This window comes from Meleagris gallopavo, chromosome 4, assembly GCF_905368555.1.
Source record: "Meleagris gallopavo chromosome 4, MGAL_WU_HG_1.1, whole genome shotgun sequence".
Taxonomy (NCBI): domain Eukaryota; kingdom Metazoa; phylum Chordata; class Aves; order Galliformes; family Phasianidae; genus Meleagris; species Meleagris gallopavo.
This window is the reverse complement of record NC_139407.1, coordinates 36,099,392-36,121,423: the sequence shown is the minus strand read 5'-3', so window position 1 is coordinate 36,121,423 and position 22,032 is coordinate 36,099,392. Positions and strand designations below refer to the sequence as shown.

Sequence of the window (22,032 nt, the reverse complement as noted above, 5' to 3'; positions counted from 1 at the left end):
AGATTTGAGCTGGGCAGACATCATCCACCTCTGGTGTGGAAGCCTCCGATAGCCACGTAGATGGTTTCTGTCAGAGACAGATCAGAGCTGGTTTGTGCCTCTGTAGCTCAGAGCATGGCAAACCTCACTTCACCTCCTTGCATAGGCCTGGCTGTTGAACTCAAGTATGCTTCCTCAGAAGTTAATGGAAACTTGAATTACTTAGATCCTGCTGTGAGAACTTACAGATATACACGTGTTCATACTCTTAGGAAGTTCATCAAGAGAGGAAACACTCAGAATCTGCTATTTGCACAAAAGGAAGGTATTTGCATTCTGTTAATTTTTATAATCTCACTTAAGATGGCAAACAAGTTCATTGTGTTTGATTCTGCTGGCAGGATCTTGTCTTGCCTGTCAAAATGTGAAGTTCCCCCATGGAAAGTCTGTATCTTCATAATGTTTGTACATTTGTTATATGTTTTATTGAACCAAGGACATGTTTCAAAGGAAAGAATTACAAAAGTTTGTCTGTGAAATGAGCCATTATAACATAAAACCGGTTGCCTTGCTATTGCACAATAATAAAATGCAAAAGGCTGGTTTTAGAGTGACTATTGCCATGGTACAGAGTAAAGTTCATTTCTTGTTCCCCTCCTACGTAAAATTCTTCATGCTTAATAGCTATTTGTTACACATGGAGATTGTTTAACACTCTTTTGGAAATGTCATTGTGAGGAAATATTACACACCTTCTCCATGTGTACATAATGATGTGTAGTTTGAATTATGTGAATACATCACAAAGTTGTGAAGTATCACACAATTTGTAATTAAGCATGATGGAGAGTAGTAGTAGTAGTCTTGGGAGTCATATCTGAGTTACAGCAGGCTAATTTCTAGTAGAAACCACATATCTGACCAAGCCTAAGTCATGGTAGATAGGACTTTGATACTGAGTGAGAAGTGTTTCAGCAGCAGTGCCAGCAATGGTGTTTTTGTTGTTGTTGTTTGTTTGTTTGTTTTTTAAAGTAAACATGTTCTCAGCTGGACTTGAGCTTGGAGGAAATGATGCTTTTGAATATTAACCAATGCTCCTGAGCCCTTCTTTTCTCTCCAGGATGTATAGCACCTACTTTCCAAGCAGGTCCCTTTAAAGGCCAAAGTCAGTTCTATTGAAGTTCAGGAGACCCACTCTTGTCCTCTCATTATCCTGTACAACTGCCTCTAATAACTGCAGCCAGTTCTGCCCTTGACCTTCACATTCATGGCCAGTTCTTCCTTGTTTGCAAGTGTGACGTACAGCAGAATGCCTCCCCTCACTGGCTTCTTGAGCCTTACATTTGTAATGCCACAAGATAATTCAGCTCAAACAAATAGTTATATGGAAGATACATACTAAGAAATAAATTGCATCCTGCTCATGAAGGGAAACACAAGACACGGAATTTCATAACAGGTAACTTTAGTTCTTGGAGTATAACATGATCATGTATTGCAAATGGTCTCAGATTCGTCATTTAGAGCACGGTACATGATTGATTTTCAGAAATACTTATCATTGAGCCCACTTTTTTTTCTTCTGCTTAACTTTAAAGAACAGATAGGAAGTAGTTCAAGATGTAAGTAGTTGAACCACTAAGTGACTATAATATAATTATTTCTGGAGCATGCCTCAGGTCTTTAAGAAAAATTCAAGGACAGACTTGAAATAAATCTCAAAACCAGCTGGAAACTTCTCTGCCAAAAGTGTAGGCAATAATAAATGATTCAGTTTCGAGGCAGGTTGCACACACTTCCCCCTCCTTTACCCTTATTCCCCTTCCCTCTGCAGAAATAGGAAAAAAATGGAGAAGAAAGGGCACTGGAAAAAAGATGAAGAAAAATGAAGCATGGATTCTAGAGAAAATGGAAATCCCTTTTTCCAGTGCACAACAGGGACTAGTGTCTAATGTATGGTTCTTTGTTTTGCCTGCTGGTTTTTGTGATAGCTTTTGTGGTTTTGTGCCCAGATACGATAGCGCAGCATTGCCCCGTTACTGTCTAGCCTGCTATTTATTGCCAGGACAAGGGGCACATTGTGAACAGGGCACTTAATTTTCCTTTTACTCATTTCCTATTGCTGAGCAGCCTTACATTTTGATTGGATGATAATGGAGTTAAACCAATCCTGGGAAAAATAAGGTATTGGCACGCTGCCATCTGTAAGTCAGTGGGGTAACTGTCTAGTTTCCACTGTAAACAGTTGTATTGGAAATCAGAAATTGAATTTGTTTCTACAAGCTGTGGTACGGTGGACCTTTTACATCTTTCTGTGTTTTCTTTTTGAAGACTGATGACATTGCTCTTGTGTTTGAGACTTGTTTAGCTTGCAGCTCTGCTCCATCTAACGCTCTCAGATGTTTTTTCTTCTGACTCTGCAGAGAGCTGGTAGTGTTAGGTAGGTGCATCTGCTGGCTTGCGTTTTTACCAGTTACATAAACCCCACTGCCACAGAGTCAGCTCCAAGGCTCAGGTTTTGCTGTCTCCTTTGTAACTTAACTGTTACCTGCCTGCCACGCCAGCTGGAAATATGGCTGGACCCAGTGCAGAGAGGTTTTTAGTACAGTGACACCTTGAGGGTGCCCAGCAGCACTTGGTGTGGGTTTGCTTGGAAGCTGATACCGCTGGCACAGGCCTTGCTTTGCTCTCCTCACAGACACAGCTGTTTTCAGATGCGTCCCACAGTAGTGTCTGGCTGCTGCTCAGAGATCTGCCTCAGGGCCTTTGTGGCCAACAGCAGCTGGATAGCCAGCGTTTTGGATGCTTGGGTCTGAAGAACAGAGCTCAGACTCAGTTCAGTGCACCAACCAATGCACCTTTGTGGTCTTTTGGAGATGTGTGTGGAATGGCTCGGAGCATGCCACAGAGCAGCTACACTGTTGCCATCTTCCACTCCCTCACAGCTAGGAGGTGCAGATGACATTGGCATTGAAGTGCATCTTCAGATACTCGTTTATTAGGAGCGGACCTTCAGCAATACACATGTGGGTCTGGGTACTAGCACTGTATGGATATTGGTGTTTCTTTCCTCTTTTCTTTGCAAGTTACAGCTAGCGGAGCTCAGGGTGTGGGTAAATGCACCAGCTCTGAAGTCTCCTGTGCCAGCTGGGCTCAGACCATGTCTCTGGCTTGCTGATTTCTTCAGTCCCAATGAAAATTTTACCCATGATTTCAGCAGTAATCACAGTTACTTGGAGGTGTCTTTTCCTTTACACACGAAGTCTCTGCCATTGTACTGAACAGCCATTTTAGCTCCTGACCGAAAGGAATGGGTGTCACAGCACACTCTGGCATGTCATCTCAACACATGGGAATGATGCTCTAAGACTGCTGCAGTCCTCCTCATGCCTACTTTGCCTCCCTTTGGACTGAGGGCTGCAGCACCTTGGTGCTGGGAGGCGTTTTTTTGAAGGCTCTGGCTTCTGTCAGGTTGTTTTATTATTTTTATATAAATTAAATAAAAATTACCTTTATTGTGTACTATCATTTTCTTTAATGCTGGAGATGGCGTAATTGAGTCCCTGACTTTCTTCATGTTTTTTTTTCTCCTGTATTTTACTTCGGGGCTGATACTTCAATACAGATCTATTTACATTTTGCTGTATGAGAATATGAAGTGTTTTTTGTTGTTGTTCTTGTTTGTTTTTTTGACATGTGAATGTGCCAACTAATAGGTTAAATAATTGCCTTGGGAGGTTAGTTGTTAATACAGAAACTAGAACAAACCTGGAAGAATTTTGATGTTCATAGTCTATACCATGTATTTTCAAACATTGCACTTAGTAATTTCCAAAATGTTTATGACTGCTGAAATTTAACCTGTGAAGTAATGAGGGATCAGAAAATGCCTGTGCTAAGCAATGCTTATTTAATGTGTCTGTTCTTCTAAGTGTTTGGCATAAACTTTACTTCAACAGGATCTCCAAACATGGGTGAACGGTGCTAATGAAAATGGCTTTGTCCTCGTGTCGTTTGGAGCTGGAGTGAAATATCTGTCAGAAGACGTTGCAAACAAGTTAGCACATGCTCTGGCAAGACTGCCACAGCGAGTTATTTGGAGGTAGGTGCAGTGACACGTACTTGGGGTAATTGAAAGCATGGTCATTTCCTATTGGGCCATGGTTAGTATTGCATCTAATGCAGAATCTGAAATCAGTCTGGGTGGCACGGAGAACCTGACTCTTTTGAAAGATGCTCTTTGGACAAGCATTACAGTCCTCTGGCAATAAGAAAGAGCAATGATTTTGTGGCAGGATAAAGCATAGGTTATATACTCCTCTACTGAATTTATATCCTAGGATTGAGGACAGTGAAAAGAGTGTAAAAGGTTGTAACATTTGTGACTTAGTTGTGTCACTTCTAATCAAGAAGCCACCATAGGGAGTGAGTGTGTCATTCTCCTTATCTAGTCCCATGAAGGATTCAAGGCTTGCTTTCCCCTCACCCACCAGCTTTCCTCTTATATCCTACTTCCTTCGCCCCTATCTTATGGAAACATGGAGTCTGATAATTGTTCCTCTTAATTGTCTTTTTCTTCAAGGAATCAGCGGAGGAAAAATCTGCAAAGAAAGAATAAGTAATAAGATTTTTTTTGTTATAGTAAAAACATTGTGAGCAGCTCTCTAAACTTAATGTAAAAATTGAGGAACAACTGTTGTTAGTCTGCTCTGCTTTACGTGCTTCATCACATTGGAGTATAATTTAGAGGAATTAATGTGAACCATTGCTCTTTGTTCCTTGTGAAGACTGCACTGGTGCTTGGCTTGTAATTTGTCTCAGTTGATCTTACTGCCTTTTGTATTGTGCTATGCTTTCATCATGTTTTTGCTGGATTTCTCACTGTACTTTCACTAGTAAATAAGGAGTCCACTTAAATATTTTCTTGGAGATTTTTTTGAATGCAAAAATAACAATTTCAATTGAAGCTTTCTGTTATTTATTTTTTATTTCACTAGTGCCATTCTTACTAGTGTTGTTTTTGTTGTTGTTTCTTGTTTTGTTCCATTTTTAGTCCTTTATCCAAAAAGTCCCTCAACGGGGACCTAACCCCTATTTCTTTCCATCATAATTCCTGGGATGGGAAGATATTTAGTTGTGAGACAGGGCCTTTAGGAGAGCTGAGCAAATGGCTTTCAGTCACATCAGTGGGAATTTGAGTTCCATAACGAGACACCTAAATATGAAATTGAGTCCAGTTTCACTTTGTCATTTTCTGCTTTTCAGATTATTGATTTCTGATCTGTGTTGGAAGCAGGCAGTTTTTGTGTTAGACGTTTCTGAGAGTGGGAATGATAGTACTGCTTGACAGTCTCATGTCAGAATGCCAAATCAGAGAAATGCCTATAGTTCTTAATTTTCTTCTCGTTATGTGGTACTGTTTAGCACCAAAACCAACATGAGATTTATGGTTGACTTGCTTTTATATAAGGTCAAGAAATATGCTTAGTTTATTTTTCAACATATGGAATATGCAGGCTTATTGCTTTACTTAATTGAGAATATCTAGGTGGTTCTTTATGTAGTTGCTGTTCTAATGTTCTCTAATAACCAGAATACTTCTTTTTTTCTGACAGCTCTCTTCTGGAGCTGTCAGGAAAAGAAAAACATAAAGAATCTTTAGTCGCTGTTACTTTTTTCCCTCTTCTTTTTCAGTTTAGAGTATATTTAATTTGCATATAAGCAGTATGTGACACACAAATCAGTTTGTATTTAAAGGTTGTATTCGGTTAATTAAACTTTCCCAACAAACTTACTAAGGTGAACAAGACATTGTCACTAGATTTTGGGCAGTCGATTAATTAACCAAAATGCAGCTGTTCTACAGTCTGATCCCAACCTTTCCATCAGTAGCTCTTGTCTCATAATCTGGACTGTCACCCTTCCCCTTCCTTGTACTAGTAATTCCTTTTAAAATGAGATGCTGTCAGTTCTTAAGAGCTGTTGGAAACTGGCTAACTGTATGGGAATGCCTTACGTTGGTAGTAGGGTTTACTTTTTATGTGCTGATCTGCTGTTATGAGTGGAGTTACTCATGTAATATTACTGAGTTTTCAGTAAAGCTGTAAACTCAGTCACAGAAGGTTTATAAAACTTTCTTCTAGTCACAATGGTATGACTTAGAATATGCTTTTAAAGTAGCTGTATTGCCATTATTTAAATAGAAAACATTTCATTTTGAGCTGGATTATAAGGAAATGAATGATGAAAAAAAATTGAAATTATACCTGATTACTTTTATAGCATTTGTTTTCTTGTAGTGGTGAGTAAGCAGTATCCCAGTGTAATTAGAAAGCTAGATCATTTGGTTTGATTCTCTGTTTAGAGTTTGCACATTTTGGAGGTTTTGATAATATAGCTTCAATTAGATTTTATCGCTTTAGGTTTTCAGGAAACAAACCAAGGAATCTAGGCAACAATACAAAGCTTATAGAATGGTTACCACAAAACGACCTTCTTGGTGAGTATCCGTAATTACAATATATTGTTTATTCTCACTGAAATTCAGTTTGCTTTTCCAACAATATTTTATTCAAATAACAGTCACAGTAAAAGAAGTCATAGAGCAAGAATATAGCATTCTTCACAATGTCTTGATGAATGAAACATTCTTTCTGATGTTAATGCTCTTTATCTGGTGTTAATTCAGTTGTTTTCTTCAGTCAGTTGCGTGGAAGGCCATAGTCACTCCCAAGTCTGTTTCACTTAATAAATGGAAATGTTTGTTGTGAAAAGTCTGCACGCAGTTCAAAATAAAATAAATAAATAAAAAAACAACAATAATTATGAAAGATGAATGGGAATTTTCTAGAATTTGCTGTTTCAATGAATTGTGAAATTCAGTGAAATTGTGACCATAACTGTTAACTTCTCAGTATTGAAGAAGCTGTGGTATGGACTATTCATGGAAGAATCTCCAAACCAAACATACAAAATTTCTTCATATTACACCAAGTCTTTAGGCACTGAACATACTGTACATGTTTATTATTAATATTACTGATATATGTATTTTTTAATTTTTTCAATGAAATCCTTAACAGAAATTAGGGATGTGTTGCAAATTGATAATAATCTTTCTGTTTAACTATTTGGAGATGCTCTGAGAATGGAACGATAAAGCTTGGTCTTCCTTCATCTTTTGGTAAAGTTTATATATTAGAGTATATGTATTTGCTTTTTCTTTCCTTTCCTCCTGTGTTGAAGTGTAGCTGAATTTACTGGATCCTAAGGTCTGCAGAATGCTTATGACTGTCTCTGGGACACCTAGACATTTGTGCATTTGCACAATATCTGGTACTATAATGAGCACTGAATAATACATTAAGAATGTGTGTGTGTCAATGTACATTCACGTCAACCAGAGTAGTTATTGTAATGTAGTTATTAGGCAAATGATTTCTGAACCAGGTAGATATTTTTGGTTACTAAATTGCGCTGAGGCACTCTCATTTCTCCATTGCATAGCAATAGGGGAGTATATTGCTGTCATTATTGTCATATCTTGCTAGCCTGAAATAAGGCATGTAAAGCTTCAGAGAATGCAACATCAGTTGTCCTGTCATTAAATAGCTTGTCTTTCATATGAATAATAAGGAAAATCATTCTTTCTGTCATTCGTTTGTAATATTAAACAGGTAAATACCAGTTCTAGTCACCAACTGCAGTTACTCAGGAGTAGATAGTGTATTAATTACTCCATTAATAAGAGGACTGCTCTGAAATTAATGCCTCCTGTTCTTTGATGTTTCATGTCAGAGGCAGATGTTGTGCTGCGGCAGTAGAGGTTGAACCTTCTGACCAATATTCTGCTGTGTTTTGTTGCCATGCAACAGATGGGAGCAGAAGGGCAATCTTAGAGGACGGCATGTGATGTGAAAGTGTATATGTAGCAGAGATGCGGAATTCATTTCCTCCCTGCAGACAAAATGGCATCCATTTATGTTCATCGACAGTTGCTGAACATTTTTGGAGGCCAAACAATGGCTGTTAGCACAGTGAGGCCATGGGAAATGCATTTCAGCAGTGGGAAACAATGATGTGAAAAGACAAGCCATACTCGGTACAGCCACACGCAGTTGTCACATCATGAAATGAAGAGCATCTTAATCAGCTTACTGACACAAATCAGCTAATGGTGGCGACAATATTGAAGAATAGTGTTTTGTAGCTGAGGATTTGCTGTATCCAAGTGTTGTTCTGCTCTTTGCATCTGTTGTGGTTTTCATGGAAACAAGGAAGCGTTACTTTTGGAGTGACGTTTGTAATTTTAGACAACTCAGACATGATAATTTTAATTCATATTGGCTATTTCAACTCTATTCATATATAATGAAATAACCCAGTGCATTCAAAATTTCTGCAAACTGGGTTTAAGTAGATGGAAACTTCAGAAAAAAATTGCATTAATTCTACCTTCCCGAACTGGAGATATAGGAATCCAATTGACTGTTGGACTAGATGATCTTGTAGGTCCTTTCCAACCTTTTGATTCTGTGATTCTATGATTCAATGATAAATGTATTGTAACGAGTTGCTTCAATAATGCTACATTGAGGAGATGTAATTTTTTGTGTGTGTGTGTGTTCATACCTCTTATATTTCCAGGTCACCCTAACATTAAAGCTTTTCTTAGTCATGGCGGTTTGAACAGCATTTTTGAAACCATGTATCATGGGGTTCCAGTGGTGGGAATTCCCCTTTTTGGAGACCATTACGATACTATGACCCGAGTGCAGGCCAAAGGCATGGGAATATTGTTGAACTGGAAGACTGTCACTGAGAGTGAATTGTATGAAGCACTAGAAAAAGTTATTAATGATCCCAGGTATGGAATGAGTGATTGTTTCTTGCTTTTATTTTAATTTATTATTGTGGGTTAGATACAGAGCCTTCATGCAAGGGAGAAAATGTGAGTTGGTGTTTACTTGTGTGCATGGCAGTGGCAAGGCTTTGATAGTTGTTCGCATTTCATAGGATTACTCAACTACGATATTTCTGTATAGATGCCAAGCTTGTTGATCAGCATACCAAAGCTCACATCTCATTTGCTTTTCTGTGGCTGTGACGTTTGCCATGGGTAGAACAACAAGGTTGCAGGAACAAACATAGACTGATTTTTTGTTTCAGGCCAGCATCTCTTGTTTTGTGTCTTGATTACAGTACGGTAACTTATCTGTCTGTTATGCTCCATAAGAGGCCTGAGAAATGTATAGCTGTACTGTTGCAGGATGCTGCATTTGGCTTGTAGCTGAAAATATGGTGGTACTCAAAAAGTGACTTATTTAAAAAAAAAAAAAAAAAAGGAAAACTTCTTTCTGGACAGAAAGAAGATATCTCTAACATAGATCTTAGAGTTGGAAAGGTCATTCACATTGATTGGAACTTGCAGCAAATGATATATGAGGGCTCCAGCCTCCTTCTGTAATTTTTTTTTTGTCATTCAAATGCAATACAGTACACATTCATGAGCTGGGTTTCATAACGTTTTTAGTTTCATCAAATGAATTTATTCAGAAATACCAAAGTCTGAGGAGAGTCAGTTTAAATACTTGGGATGTGCAGACAATCTCAGGATTAAAAAGAATGACTCAGCTCAGTTCTTTTTGTATGAATTTAATAGATGTTTTGAAGTACAATGATGACAATGTTTCTTGCTTTCATGGGAACAAAGTCTTTAGCACTTGCCTTGGAAAAGGAGAAATCTGTAAGAAATGAGCTCGTTAGCAGCAGAAGCTCGGTAAAGAGGAGTACTGCTAAAGAGATCTCAGTAGCATCAGTTGTCCCAGCTTTCTCTTATATAATTATCCCCAGCAAAGGGCAAGTTCTGCTCAAATAACCTGTTGATCCTGCAGCTGTGGGATGGGAAGGAGTTTAATGTGATCCTCTGCTCGGGGTAGCCCATTATGAAAAATCAGTTTTAGGCTGAACTCTGGGCTGAAGAGGGAGTATAAAACTGAGTTTCTCAGATTGTCATATTTCTCTAATAACTTAGTTGCAAAATAGCATGAGTGGCCTGTTGGAGTATGTTGCCACTTTGAGTGGGAAGGGCAAATCCATTCACTTGGGATTAGATAAGATACCTGCCTGAAAGCAGATGGAATAGACACTTTATCCCTTTCACAGGCCTGCTGTTGAAGGGTGGACTTCAGCCTTCAGTCACCCGTGGTTTTGTACTTTTGGTAATTCTTTGTCAATGAGCTGTAATGACAGATGTAAAGAGATTATGCCTTGCGTATATTCCTCTGTATGAGGTTTAATGGGAGAGTCCTGCAGTGGAAGGACACCTTTTGATCTCTTGTGTGCATTTATAAGTTTACGAAGACTTGCATTGCTCAGCACTGGCTACGGTTTTTACCTTATTCCATTTTCTTCATCTCTTTCATACAGCTACAGGCAACGGGCTCAGAGGCTGTCTGAAATTCACAAAGACCAACCTGGTCATCCTGTTAACCGGACTGTGTACTGGATTAACTACATCCTCCGTCACAATGGAGCGCAACATCTACGTGCCGCTGTTTACAACATCTCTCTATATCAGTATTTCTTACTGGATATTGCCTTTGTTGTATTAGTGGGTGCTGCCTTATTTTATTATATTTTGGCCAAGCTAACAAAATTTATCCGCAAACAAAGCAAACATATTTGGTCAAATGATGAACATAGCACTGTTAATGGACATTACCAGAACGGGATACCAAATGGCAAGCATAGAAGAAATGGCCACATTAAGCATGAATAAAAGGTGAAATGAGCCAACCCCTCATGTAAAGTAATTGAGTTTTATCGCTGTAACTTAGTCTAACAAGTACTTAAAACATCAATAAGCAGTTCTAACACTCCCCTTCAGTATGTAATAATATGTGACAAAATTCTATGGAACTAAGGAACGTATTTGAAAAAAAAAAAAGAAAAAAAAAAAACCGAGCACAACCTAAAATGGAAATATTTTATTCTTAATACTGATGTAGAAAGATTATTTTGGCACTGAAGTTTTTAGAAGCCTTAATCCTCTAAAGTTATATGATGATCATATTTATGAATTTTCAGTTTTTTAAAAGCTAAATGTGTGTGTCCCAAATGAGGAAAGGTCTCTTTTTATTTGCAGAGGTTTTTTTTCCCTTTTATTTTTTTATTATTATATCCATCTTTAGATGAGAGAACTTAATGCTAGTTCTGTGTTTCATATGTTGAAGGCTCAATATGTATAAGAATGCTGTTTAAAAAAAAAAATTCCCAATGCTTGTGCAAGAACTAGAAAGTTGCAAACTGAGAACACAGACATTAAAAAAAAAAAATTCTTAAAATAAGCACTGAAGAAAAATGGCAAAAATGTATACTGTGTTTTCTGGTAAGCTGCATGACTCTTCTGCTCACTACCAGTGCTTTAGAGAAAAGAGTACTGAGCAAGTCTACAATAAGTCTTAATTTTTAATTTATACAAAATTGTATTTGTTGCCTTTCTCTACATATGTAATTTATGCCATGAAAATGTTAGGGAATTCTATTTCAGTTTAAATATGGCTGTGTGGGAAGTAGATTTGCATAATTAAAATAAATGAAACAAAGCAAAAAAAAATCCACCCCTGTGCTTAATGCAGAAGATTTTGTAGTGGCCCGAAGCAGTGCAGAATCGAACTGCTATTTGGGATTTAAGAAACAAACAAGAAAATGCTAAAAGTTGAATGTCTTTCCTATTAATTCTCATTATTTTTCTGTGTTTTTTTTTTTTTTTTTTCCTAATTCACAATGTTGTAGACGTTCTCTTTCAATGGTTGTATCTGAGAAACTATTACCTTCTCTTAGTCTGGGCCGCGCAATCCGTATTTCCCATAGTTGCCAATGTCCCTTCTGAGACCACGGGGCAGGAGGCTGCCTGCTGGGAGGCACCAAGCTCCGGCTTAAGGCTGAGCGGGAGGCACAACACGGAGCAGAGCCGGGCCGGTGCAAAGTGTGGGGCAGCTGTGCCTCCTGTCCCCAGCTCCGGACCCTCCCTGCAACAATCTCTTTCAATCACTGCAGCTGACATGGGAACCCGGTGGAGGTGCAGTACAAATCCAGGGCAGGGAGGCAGGGCACCTAGCAGCAAAATCAGCGTGGCCCTGCCAAACCGGAGTTGGCAACTATGCATTTATTTCCATGTCATTCTGTTTACTTGGAATTTGCACTACACACGTTGTGAGTGTATGCTTTATTTATTTGTAGTTTGAAATCCCATGCCTGGAAGAGGAAGGAAGGAAACCCATTTTACTTAGTGTTGTTCACTAACATGGGAAGAGTTGTGATGATAACAGAGTGCTGAGATCATCCTCATACACAGTGATGCAATATTTCATTACCATACCATCAGGAGCCTCTATCCTATAGCAATAAATAACAGTACAGATATCTTTCTAATACGTGGTACAGTTACTTGTACTGCATTCTGAATACTTGAAGAAAATGGTGTTATAAATAAGCCTATTAGCTAGACCTTTTTACAATCTTACAGTTTGTGTCAACTAAAGGAACACAAGGAGGCGATGAATGGTGGGATGGTAGTAAGACTTCGAGTGTATGAATGACTTGGTTTAAATGTTTTTTTTTTTGCATTGAAGAAGGTACAAAAGCACTGACCGGATGATTAAGAGTAATTTAATCTCCACTGTGATAAAACTTAAGCAATAAACATGAATTTAATAGAGAAAATCTGTTGTTGGAAGTATATTTTTATTCACAAGGATGCTATTTTGAAATACCCAGTGCATGTATGTGTGCATATGTGAATAACTATGAAGATACACAGATTTCTTGTTTTCAGCATATGCAGTGACGCATGACATGTATTTGAAGTCAAACATTATTATCTGTAGAACTTAGATATATTTCCTCTGGGACTGTTGAATTAATTGGAAGAGAGTAAGTGCTTAACCAAAGTTCTTTAGGTCAGTTTGTTTGTGTGTGAATTTTCCTGTGTTTGTTGTGCGTTAGATTTGTTTCTTAGGAAGCAAAACAAAAAAGCAGAGCAGTGGTACAAGAGATGTGATGGTTGTTTTTGAAATACTCTTTCTGAACACATTTCAATTCATTTGCATGAGGAAGAATTTCTCACACTATCAGTTTTATTACCAAACTTCTAGATAGGTCTGATCCACCCAAACTGTAGAAGTACCTGTTCTGTTCAAATGTACTTTCTTCTAAGCTGCAATATCATCTAGTGCTGTGGTTACAATTCGTAATACAGGAAGTTGCATTAGAAGAAGTAGATGGCTGATGGCAATTATTTGGGAGGAACACTGCCACAAATGTGTCTGAGAGGAGACTATAACTGCTGCCAAATCATTTCCTGGGGTGAGTGTGTTGAAGGCCCTGTGTGGAATGGCAGGGCTGTGTAATGCATAGCCCTCGCACTGCTTTCTTGGGTTTCTTACTTTCTCAGATAGGCACTTCATAGCTGTGCAGTAAGGTAATTGGGAGAAAATGAAATAAAATATGATATGGGCAAAACCAGCAGCCAAGAAATAGCTACAATAAGCAGTATAGCAGACATAGGTCACTTCCATAAAGGTTTTCAGAGGTGCTTGAGACTTGGGCATTCGCCATAGACCTTAATATTCTATTTTTTTACTTTCTCTGAATAGCTGAACTGTTAAGGAGTAAAGCAGTCTTAAAAACAAGACCATTTATTTACCATCTGCAGAAACAGGTTCTGGAGATAGTTATCATACATTCATAGTTTAGGGAAATTAATAAATGTGCCACCATTTTTTTTTCTTACTCCCCAGTTCACATGAAGGACCAGGTTTTTAATAATATTGTGTTAATCTTTTTGATGTTCTTGAAAGGTACTACTTTTCATGTAACCAATTGCTTACTAAGCCTATGGCAAGGTAAGAGCTCAGGATTTGCTACAGGTAGCCTGATCTGTTACAGCAGAGACAGAGTTAAAATATTGTTACGTATCTATATGTAAGCAAAATTATAACCCTGTTATCTCCAGGCTGCTGTTTTTTTCTCTTTAATTTGCGTGGGTCTACAAGTGAGTTTATTTGTATATTAATACACATGCACATCTCTATTACTAAGAAACAGAAGAAGGGCATTTAATTCTATTCTGAAAGTGAGCTGTGCTTCATTTTTTTCTGGTGGTTTTTGGAAGACTTGAAAACCTTCAATAAATTTTGGGTGTCTTCAGTGTCTTGACAAGTGGCTCCCACCTTCCTTGCTGTACAACACTTGAGGCAGCTAGTGGCCAGCAAATATGGGATATGATTTTTCTTTCACGTGACAATTTTCAACATGCTGTAATTTTTTCTTGCAATGAAGTTACTTGCTTTTCTTTGAAAGATATTTCTATTCATGGGAGGGGAGATGAAAGACATAGCTGATATATGCACTAAATCCAGTTCTATACAAGAAATAGTGCATTGGGATACACAGAGTGCATGTGTACACGCTTGAAAAAAAAAAAAAAAAAAAAAAAAGTGGGCTGTAGTTCTTTCAAATACTTCTGGGATTTCCTGGAGTAGTAAAATTCTCTTATTTCCAAGAAGGAAGGCAGTAGTTTTTATGAGAAGATACCATTTTGAGAACATGGGAGAAAAGTCTTTGAAATCACATCCCTACTCTTTGCGGTTTATGGATGTCAGAAAAAGGATGTGAAAACTACCCTGCTGCTGCTCTTGGGTCTTGAAAAGCAGCACTCTTTTTTTTTAATTCGTAAATAGGATGGAAAGATTGGGATGAAGATCATCTGAGGGGAAGAAAGGGTAAGAGAAATGAATTTTCCTCAGAAATGTCATGTTGGTTTTCTATCAATTGTTCCATCACAGAGCCATAAAGAAACTCCAGTAATGTTTTTGATTTTCTCCTGCAGCAGTGGTAGGAGAGATTAAGCTATATCAAAGAAGACTGTAACTTGACTTCCTTTCATTTGGATAATTATTTTACTCAGGAAATACAAAAACTGCATTCCAGCACATTCCTGTGTGAGGGTGAGCTTAATATTGTCAATGACAGCACAAGGTCATCTGAAGGAAAATGTATGTGCTCCACGGACTGCCTCAGACTTAACAGCAAAAAACTCCACCCTGTATTTTTTGATACATATTCCAAATCTGCTTTGTAGACAAATGGGGAGCGTGGGGAAACCACTTTGCCATAGCAAGCAAATGTTTCTATATTTTGAGGCAGAAAAATCCATGAGTGTTTGGCATCAGCTTTCAGTCAGAATTTCAATCAGTCAGTGTTTAAGCAGTGTTAAATGTGCAACTGTGGACTGCACACCAAGAGATATTACTAAATCTCAGATTTTGGTAGTCTATTTAACCAACATTGTTGGTTAGCATTAAAACAGAGAAAATAGAGGAGGGAAAACCAAAAACCGACAACAATCTTTTGAGATAGCCTTTTGTCAGTGAACAGTTTGGCAAATACCAGGGGTGAGTGGAGTGTTATTTTATCCTAATGAAAAGTACCCCTATCAGTTGTATAAAACTGCTACCTCTAGTTCTTTTCCTATTTTAAACAAAACTCCTGTACTTGATTTACATCACATAAAGTAACAGGAATAAGATTGTGTCATGCATTTCTATCTTGGTCTTCTCCGTTACTCTGTAATGAAACAAATCGGTTGCTAAAGCAAAAAACAAGAAGGGTAGTTAACTTTTTGCAAATAAGCATGCAGGTTTCTGGCAATCAAAGTATCCAGTACTCTGCCATTAGTATCCTTAAATCGGATGTTTGCATCCTTCTGCTCAAGTGCAGGATGTTTCCATAATGGCAATTTAGTACTAACAGAACTGACTTGTGGGCAGTTCTCAGTAGAGAGTCCAAGTGGTACAACTGTTCCTCTGTGGCTGTGTCTGATGCAGTGCTCCCAGGCCTGACCTCGCGTCCTCTCTCTAAGAACATCAACTTTCCTCACAAAAGGAATCGCACTGTGGCCCCTGGAGGAGACAATATGTGGTGCTGGAGCTGAGGAGCTTAGTATTCGTTCCTGAGCTATGTGACATTCTTCTCCTTCCTGCCACTGTCAGTTGACTGTGCTCCTTATCCGCAGGTAAGATCATCCCACTGTGATGATGCAGGAAGAGAAAGCTACCCTATTGTGCTTCTACTTGTGGAGGCAAGGAAAATAGATTTATCTCATTTTGCTTGTGATAGATTTCTGCATGACAAAGCCAAACCTTATTAGAGTTCTGTGGAAATACACATTTTACTACATTCCTGCATCCTTAAGAATCATATAGGACAAGTTAAGTATCAAAATCTTATGTTCCTATACGGCTACAAAAAATATCTTACCAGTTCTCATAAAATGGAAATTACTCGGGTGGGCTGTGAGATAGTGTAGCTGAATATGTAGGAATAACCAGATTCTTTCTGTTAGAGAAATACTTCACATAGAAAGCAGATGGTTGAAGCAGAGATTAGCAAAGCAGGTTTGTGGGTATGAACTGTTGGCTGGAAATCAGGGAGGATTCCTTATCGCGTTTTACCTTACAGTGTTGCACTGATTGGGCTGTGGAGTGTAATAATTAACCTGTGAGAGAGATAAGAAGTGTTTTATGTCTTTATCTGTTCTGGTGGTACAAGAAAATGCACAATTACAACAATTGTTCAAAACTGGGAATGATAAAGGTCATGTAGGAACTGCTGATCCAGCTTAGTAATTTGGGCACAAAGGTGAAGTATGAGAAAGGAAACTTTGAAGCAGTGATTGGTTCAAAATTAGCTGCAAGTAGTGAGTAAAACAAGCTTCAACATACATCTTTATGTATGTATCAGCCCGGTGCCCAGGGATAAACATATACAATTAAACTGATGAGTTTCTCTGATCCCTTGGTTTTGGGCTACTTTCCACACATAGAACGGGCAAAAGACAGTTTGTGGAATGTTCAAAGAGAGGAGTGGAAGACATCCAGCCTGAGGAAAAACAAGAGGATGAAAAAAGATCGGTACCTGATTTGTACTACCCCAGCATGAAGCTGGAGTAACCACTGCCACATCAGAACTGTAACAATATAAATGTGATGTATTAAAAGGATCTAAAACAAGACGGGGAAGCAAAACTGAACTGACATATGCCTTTCCCAATGACAACTCAGGACAATTAAAGAGCATCACATTTAAAAATGATTCAAGAAGATAAAATGCTATGTTGCATAATACGTAATTAATCTAAGCTATTGCTATGTTGTCTGCTACTACAAGGCTTTGGCAAGAGCCATGAGTGTTGTAGATAACTTGGTCAGTAACAACACTGAGATTTTTGCTGAGGTTAGAAGGTGGCAGATTTCCCTATCTGCTCAAAACTTAAGAAGAGCAATAGTGAGGCAGAACTGGGAAATATTTGTCCCTTTCCCTAGTGTCTCAGGTATCTCTTACTTGGAAGACAAATCATTAGCTTTGACCTATGAACTTTCAGTTATGGGCTGAATCTGGAGTGATGGTGTATCAGAATTTAAAAACCATTAATTGGACTTGGTTTGACAAGTTTGGCCTAAATACTGAACCTACATAGAGTGAAGGAAGAAGTGATAGATCTGCTTTAGATGGAAAAGTTCTTTTATAGTACGGGTTTTCTGTTATCTGTACTTTTCATAGGACTCCTAAAACTTAATGATCATTCCCAAAATTCATTGTGAATATTCAGTGAATTCCTCTCACAGCTTCACAGGAGGAAAATGTTATTATCTTTCAAAACACAAACAACTTGTTTACTTCTGGAAACTAAATATTACATACGTGATTATCTTAGATACAGCCTTTGAATTGACTTTCCTTTCTTTGACTCATGAGATTTAGAGCAAGAAAATGATTCTAAACTCTAGGAGATGCCCACTGAGAAAACTCTTTGTAAATAAAACAAATGCAAAGAAAACATGGAGTTTTACAAGGAATTACAGCATTTGCCCTATATTTACGTTGTTCTTCTCTGCTGTGCCCTGCTTTTCTAGTCTCAACCTTGCTTTCCTGCTTCCTTTTCTACATGTTTCTGTATATTCTGTTTTTAGTGCAACAACTTTTTTTACTAATTTTTTTGTATATTCAGCATTCTTTTTTCACTTTACTAAGGCTCCTTGGCATTTAGCAGTCCACCTGACACTACTTTCTTGGTAGTAATGTAATTGCCAGAAGCTGTACCAGCAGCCCCATCCTAATTCTGCGTGTACAGCAAATTTATGTACATCTTACCTACTGCTTGTGTCTAGTCTGGACTCCCCTGACTTTCTGGTCAAGCGGAGGTCTTGCTCTGGAAGGTGTTTTCAAGCTCAGATCTAAGTAAGTTTGATTTCATTGCTGATAATGCCTTTCAACACCACGAGCCTCATCTTTAAGCATGCTGATGACAGAAAAGTTTATTTTGCCTTTCTGTGGCTTCTGTCTGATGTTACAGAAGGAAATATGATGTTGAGTTTTTCGGTGATACCTAAGATAACATGATAACAAATCTGTCAATTATAGAAGGCATGTTAAAGTTCTGTGTTGCTTTACTAAAAATATAATGCCAACATATTTGTTTGTTTATGCCTTAAGATAAAATCCTGTTAAATTTGTAGTGTGAGTGATCACAGGGAACAGGAAAGGTACCAGCTTTTTGTTTCCAGGATCACAGCAAGGTGCAAGAGCTTTCTACGTTCTTTCTTTCCTAAGAAATCGTTGCCATCAAATACAGCATGCTCTCTTATTGGTGCAGAGGCACTGTTTTGTTTTTTTTTTCTTTTGGTTGGGGAAGTTTGAGGGGTGGGTGCTGCACCATAGCTTTAATCAGTAAAAAGATTAAGATTAAAAATAACCCTACAGAAATAAAACCTGGGTCATTTCCCTGTTTGTTTCTTTTTCTGAGCAGTTTTACAGAATTCCTATTAGAGTAACAGATGGAGCAATGAAGAATGCAATGTGTAAGACATGACACGTAATGAAGGGCAAGGACCATATGATGATGCTTTTGCCAAAAATGCAAATGAATCCACACCTGTGATTGGCACTTCAATTCTAGAAAGACTCATCAGCTTCCTTTTCTATAATAAAAATACGGAGTTAATGAATAAGAGAAGAGCATCTCAAGCCAACAACAGGAAATATTCTAGCCTGTCCGTGGGATCACTCATAGGACTACTGTAAGATATTTTTAAGTGAGTGAATTAAAAAAAAAAAAAAGGCTTTAGCTAAGAAGGCTAAAGTAATGTTTTGTCAAAGCATCTCTTCAAATCATAAACAAATTGTCATCACTGATTGGTGATGATCTTATAAAAAGTTGAAGCTTGCCATTGTCTGGAGAAGTTCTAGGAAGAATTCTGGAGAAAGAATTGAAGAGTTTCGGAATCACAAAATTTGCACCTCTTGCACTGTATCTGGTTTCCCTAGGCTTATGGATTAGTTGCTCCCTATATTTCTGTAGCTTCCTCCGGGATAGGTTATTCACAGACCTGTGACCGACTTCTTTGCCACTAGCTTCTTTCATAAATACCCAGCCCTCAGGAAACAACCCATTCTTGGTTTTCAGTGTCTTAAGAAAATTGGAAGAATTTCAGTGGGTAAGTTCTTATATCTGGAGACATAGAACCAGACCAGGCAGGAGTTTCACAGCTCACTGCGTTGCAATCTCTGGGCAGTTTCTGGGCAAAGAGCAGCTATTTAGCCATGACTGGTTTTGCTTTTATGCTAGCCTTTCATCACACTGTCCAGACAGGCCACGGTGGCCAGATGTCGATGTCTTCTGGTGAGTAGGATAAGTGAGCACTTGTTTTTCTCAAAACATTGATCAACCTTCTCCATGGCTTCTTCCATCTGTTGTTTTATGGGTGAAAGGGAAAATACATAGCCCAGGACTGCTCGTGCTGATAAGATCAGCCACAGCTGCTGGAAATCAGCTCCCCTCCACAGAAATACTGCTCCTTCATTAGCCTGGAAACCAATGTGTGAAACAGACTCAAGGGTTTTAATCCAGAGCATGATCCACGTGGATCCTGATTGTAGTTCACCCTCTTCACCTTTGCTCCATTGGGATGTTTATTTGAGTGAGCATGGCCTGTATAACTTGCTATCCTGGAAGGTATTTTGAGGAGCTTCTCAGCTAAGACAGGAGTGGTGGTGGTGGTGGTGGTGGTAGGCAGCTGAGGCTCCCTCTCAGGGCTGAGAGGAGAAAAGCCATTTCCTTCTGGATATAAACCCAAGTAGCTTCACTAGATCTTTTCTCAAGGACAGTTTCTGGGCAGTCCTGCTCTCCTGGGTGTGATGGGAAACTTTGATGCTTTTAGTTTGTAATATAAGCCAACTCACATGCATCTGTGTGGCTTCTCATGTTGACACACCTTGGCGTAAGAGCAATGCTGTTATTGCTGTAAGAGAAGAACAGAGATAATTTTCAGCAGAGGTTATGAGCCTGTGGCCTTCTCCTACTCTGCTCTTCCATCTTACAGTGTGATAAGCATGATTGTCTGGGCTTACAGGACTTCAGGCCTTCGGCTATCCCATTTTTCCCATTCTGGTACTGGAAGAATGGGCTATTTCCAACATACACCAGTTGATCTTGGACACTTTTATGTTCTGTGTACGACATACTCACAGATTTCACTTGTGTCCTCTTATAGCTTATCCCATCACTCCCTTTTGCTTCTGACCGAGACCTAAATTTTGCTAAAGATTTTCCTGACTGCCATTCTTGAGCTATTTACTGAGTTTCAGACCTGCACTCTTCTGTTCAACATCTTGTTTTTGGTATGTACCTGCAACATATCAGCTTGCTGCCCCACCCATATTAAAACATGATCTTTCAGTGCAGTCCCTTGCAGGATGCACAATTTCTGAAAATTAGTGATTTACTCATTTAGTTATGCTATCATGAAATGTATTAACATTCGCACCGCACTGCTCAGTTTCCCTATCAAAAGTGAGAACTGAGGAGGCAGTTGTGCCTGTGCCATGCAAGAGCCGCTGAGCACTGGGTGAGTGACGAGGATGATCCAGGAGCTGGGGCAGCAGCACTGCAATTGTCTGCAGAGCCCACTCTCATGGAGAGGTGTTGGAGGGTTTTGGACAGCTCTGCCAAAAACTCAGCACTGCTAGGATGGAGAGAGCCCTTTTTACTTCTGATAGTTGGGAACATTGGTGAAATTGCAGAATGGGTGTAAGCATGACCAGAGGTTGCCCTGCTGGTCATATCGCACTAAAAGGAAAATATCATCATTCAGGCTGAAGTAATTCAGAAGCAACAAATCATTTCTGACACTTTCTTTTAGATTCATTTCCCAAGCTTTTAACCCTTTGACTATAAACTATCAGTTTAAAAGATATACTAGACTGATACACCTGAAATTACCATGACTCTCAATGAAAGGAAGGCAAAGCTTTAGGTCCATCTGCAGTTTCCACTGAAGATATGCATGTGCAGATACAGGTCTTTTAAGCCTCCCATTTCTGTGTGGTTTAAAAATTGCTCAACACAGTACTTGATTCTCAAGCTGGGAGATCTGCAAGAACATTGTGTGCAGTCACTGCCCAATACAGGGCCACAAACAGGTATGTCACGTGCTGTGGGAGAGAAACCATTATTGATTTAAAGATAGCAGTCATGCAAAGCAAACTGGTGTAGTGCTTATTTAGTTTGTGTGTGTCCAGCTAAGAAGAAAAATCCCACAAAGCCAAACAGGAATATATTTTTTCTCCAGAGTACACTGCAGACGTCTGAAATGCTCCAGTGCACATGGAAACCATGTGTAATTCAGCCCTGTTCAGTTCAGCTGAGCCAAATGCAAATATTCCTACAAACACTGAAACACTGCTGCCCTCTCCCTCTGCTTATTGCCTTTATTTGTGTTTTCTTCCTCATGCTTGACCTCACTGTGGCCTCCATAAGAAATCTGGATAAATAGTGGCCTCCCAGAAAAGTTCCTGCTAACTGGACGTTCACCTGTACCTCACCAGTAACTAGGATGTTAAATATGTAAATTAACCACAAAGAGAGGTTACACAGGTGGGAAAAGGAAGAAAGGGCGTTGCCTCTATGTTAGGTTGTGCAATGAGGTATCG

The 22,032-nt window shown here is 38.8% G+C and overlaps 1 protein-coding gene across 1 annotated transcript in view; it reads left to right on the top strand.

Moving 5' to 3' along the window:
* The window catches only part of UGT8 (UDP glycosyltransferase 8), a 44,414-nt gene extending 31,709 nt beyond the window's left edge, over nucleotides 1-12,705 (top strand). The window contains exons 3-6 of the mRNA XM_010709955.4: nucleotides 3,939-4,081; nucleotides 6,402-6,478; nucleotides 8,626-8,845; nucleotides 10,408-12,705. Coding sequence (XP_010708257.2) covers nucleotides 3,939-4,081; nucleotides 6,402-6,478; nucleotides 8,626-8,845; nucleotides 10,408-10,759 — 792 coding nt within the window. The 3' untranslated portion in view covers nucleotides 10,760-12,705. The remainder of the gene's footprint in view (nucleotides 1-3,938; nucleotides 4,082-6,401; nucleotides 6,479-8,625; nucleotides 8,846-10,407) is intronic.
* The last annotated feature ends 9,327 nt before the right edge of the window (nucleotides 12,706-22,032 follow it).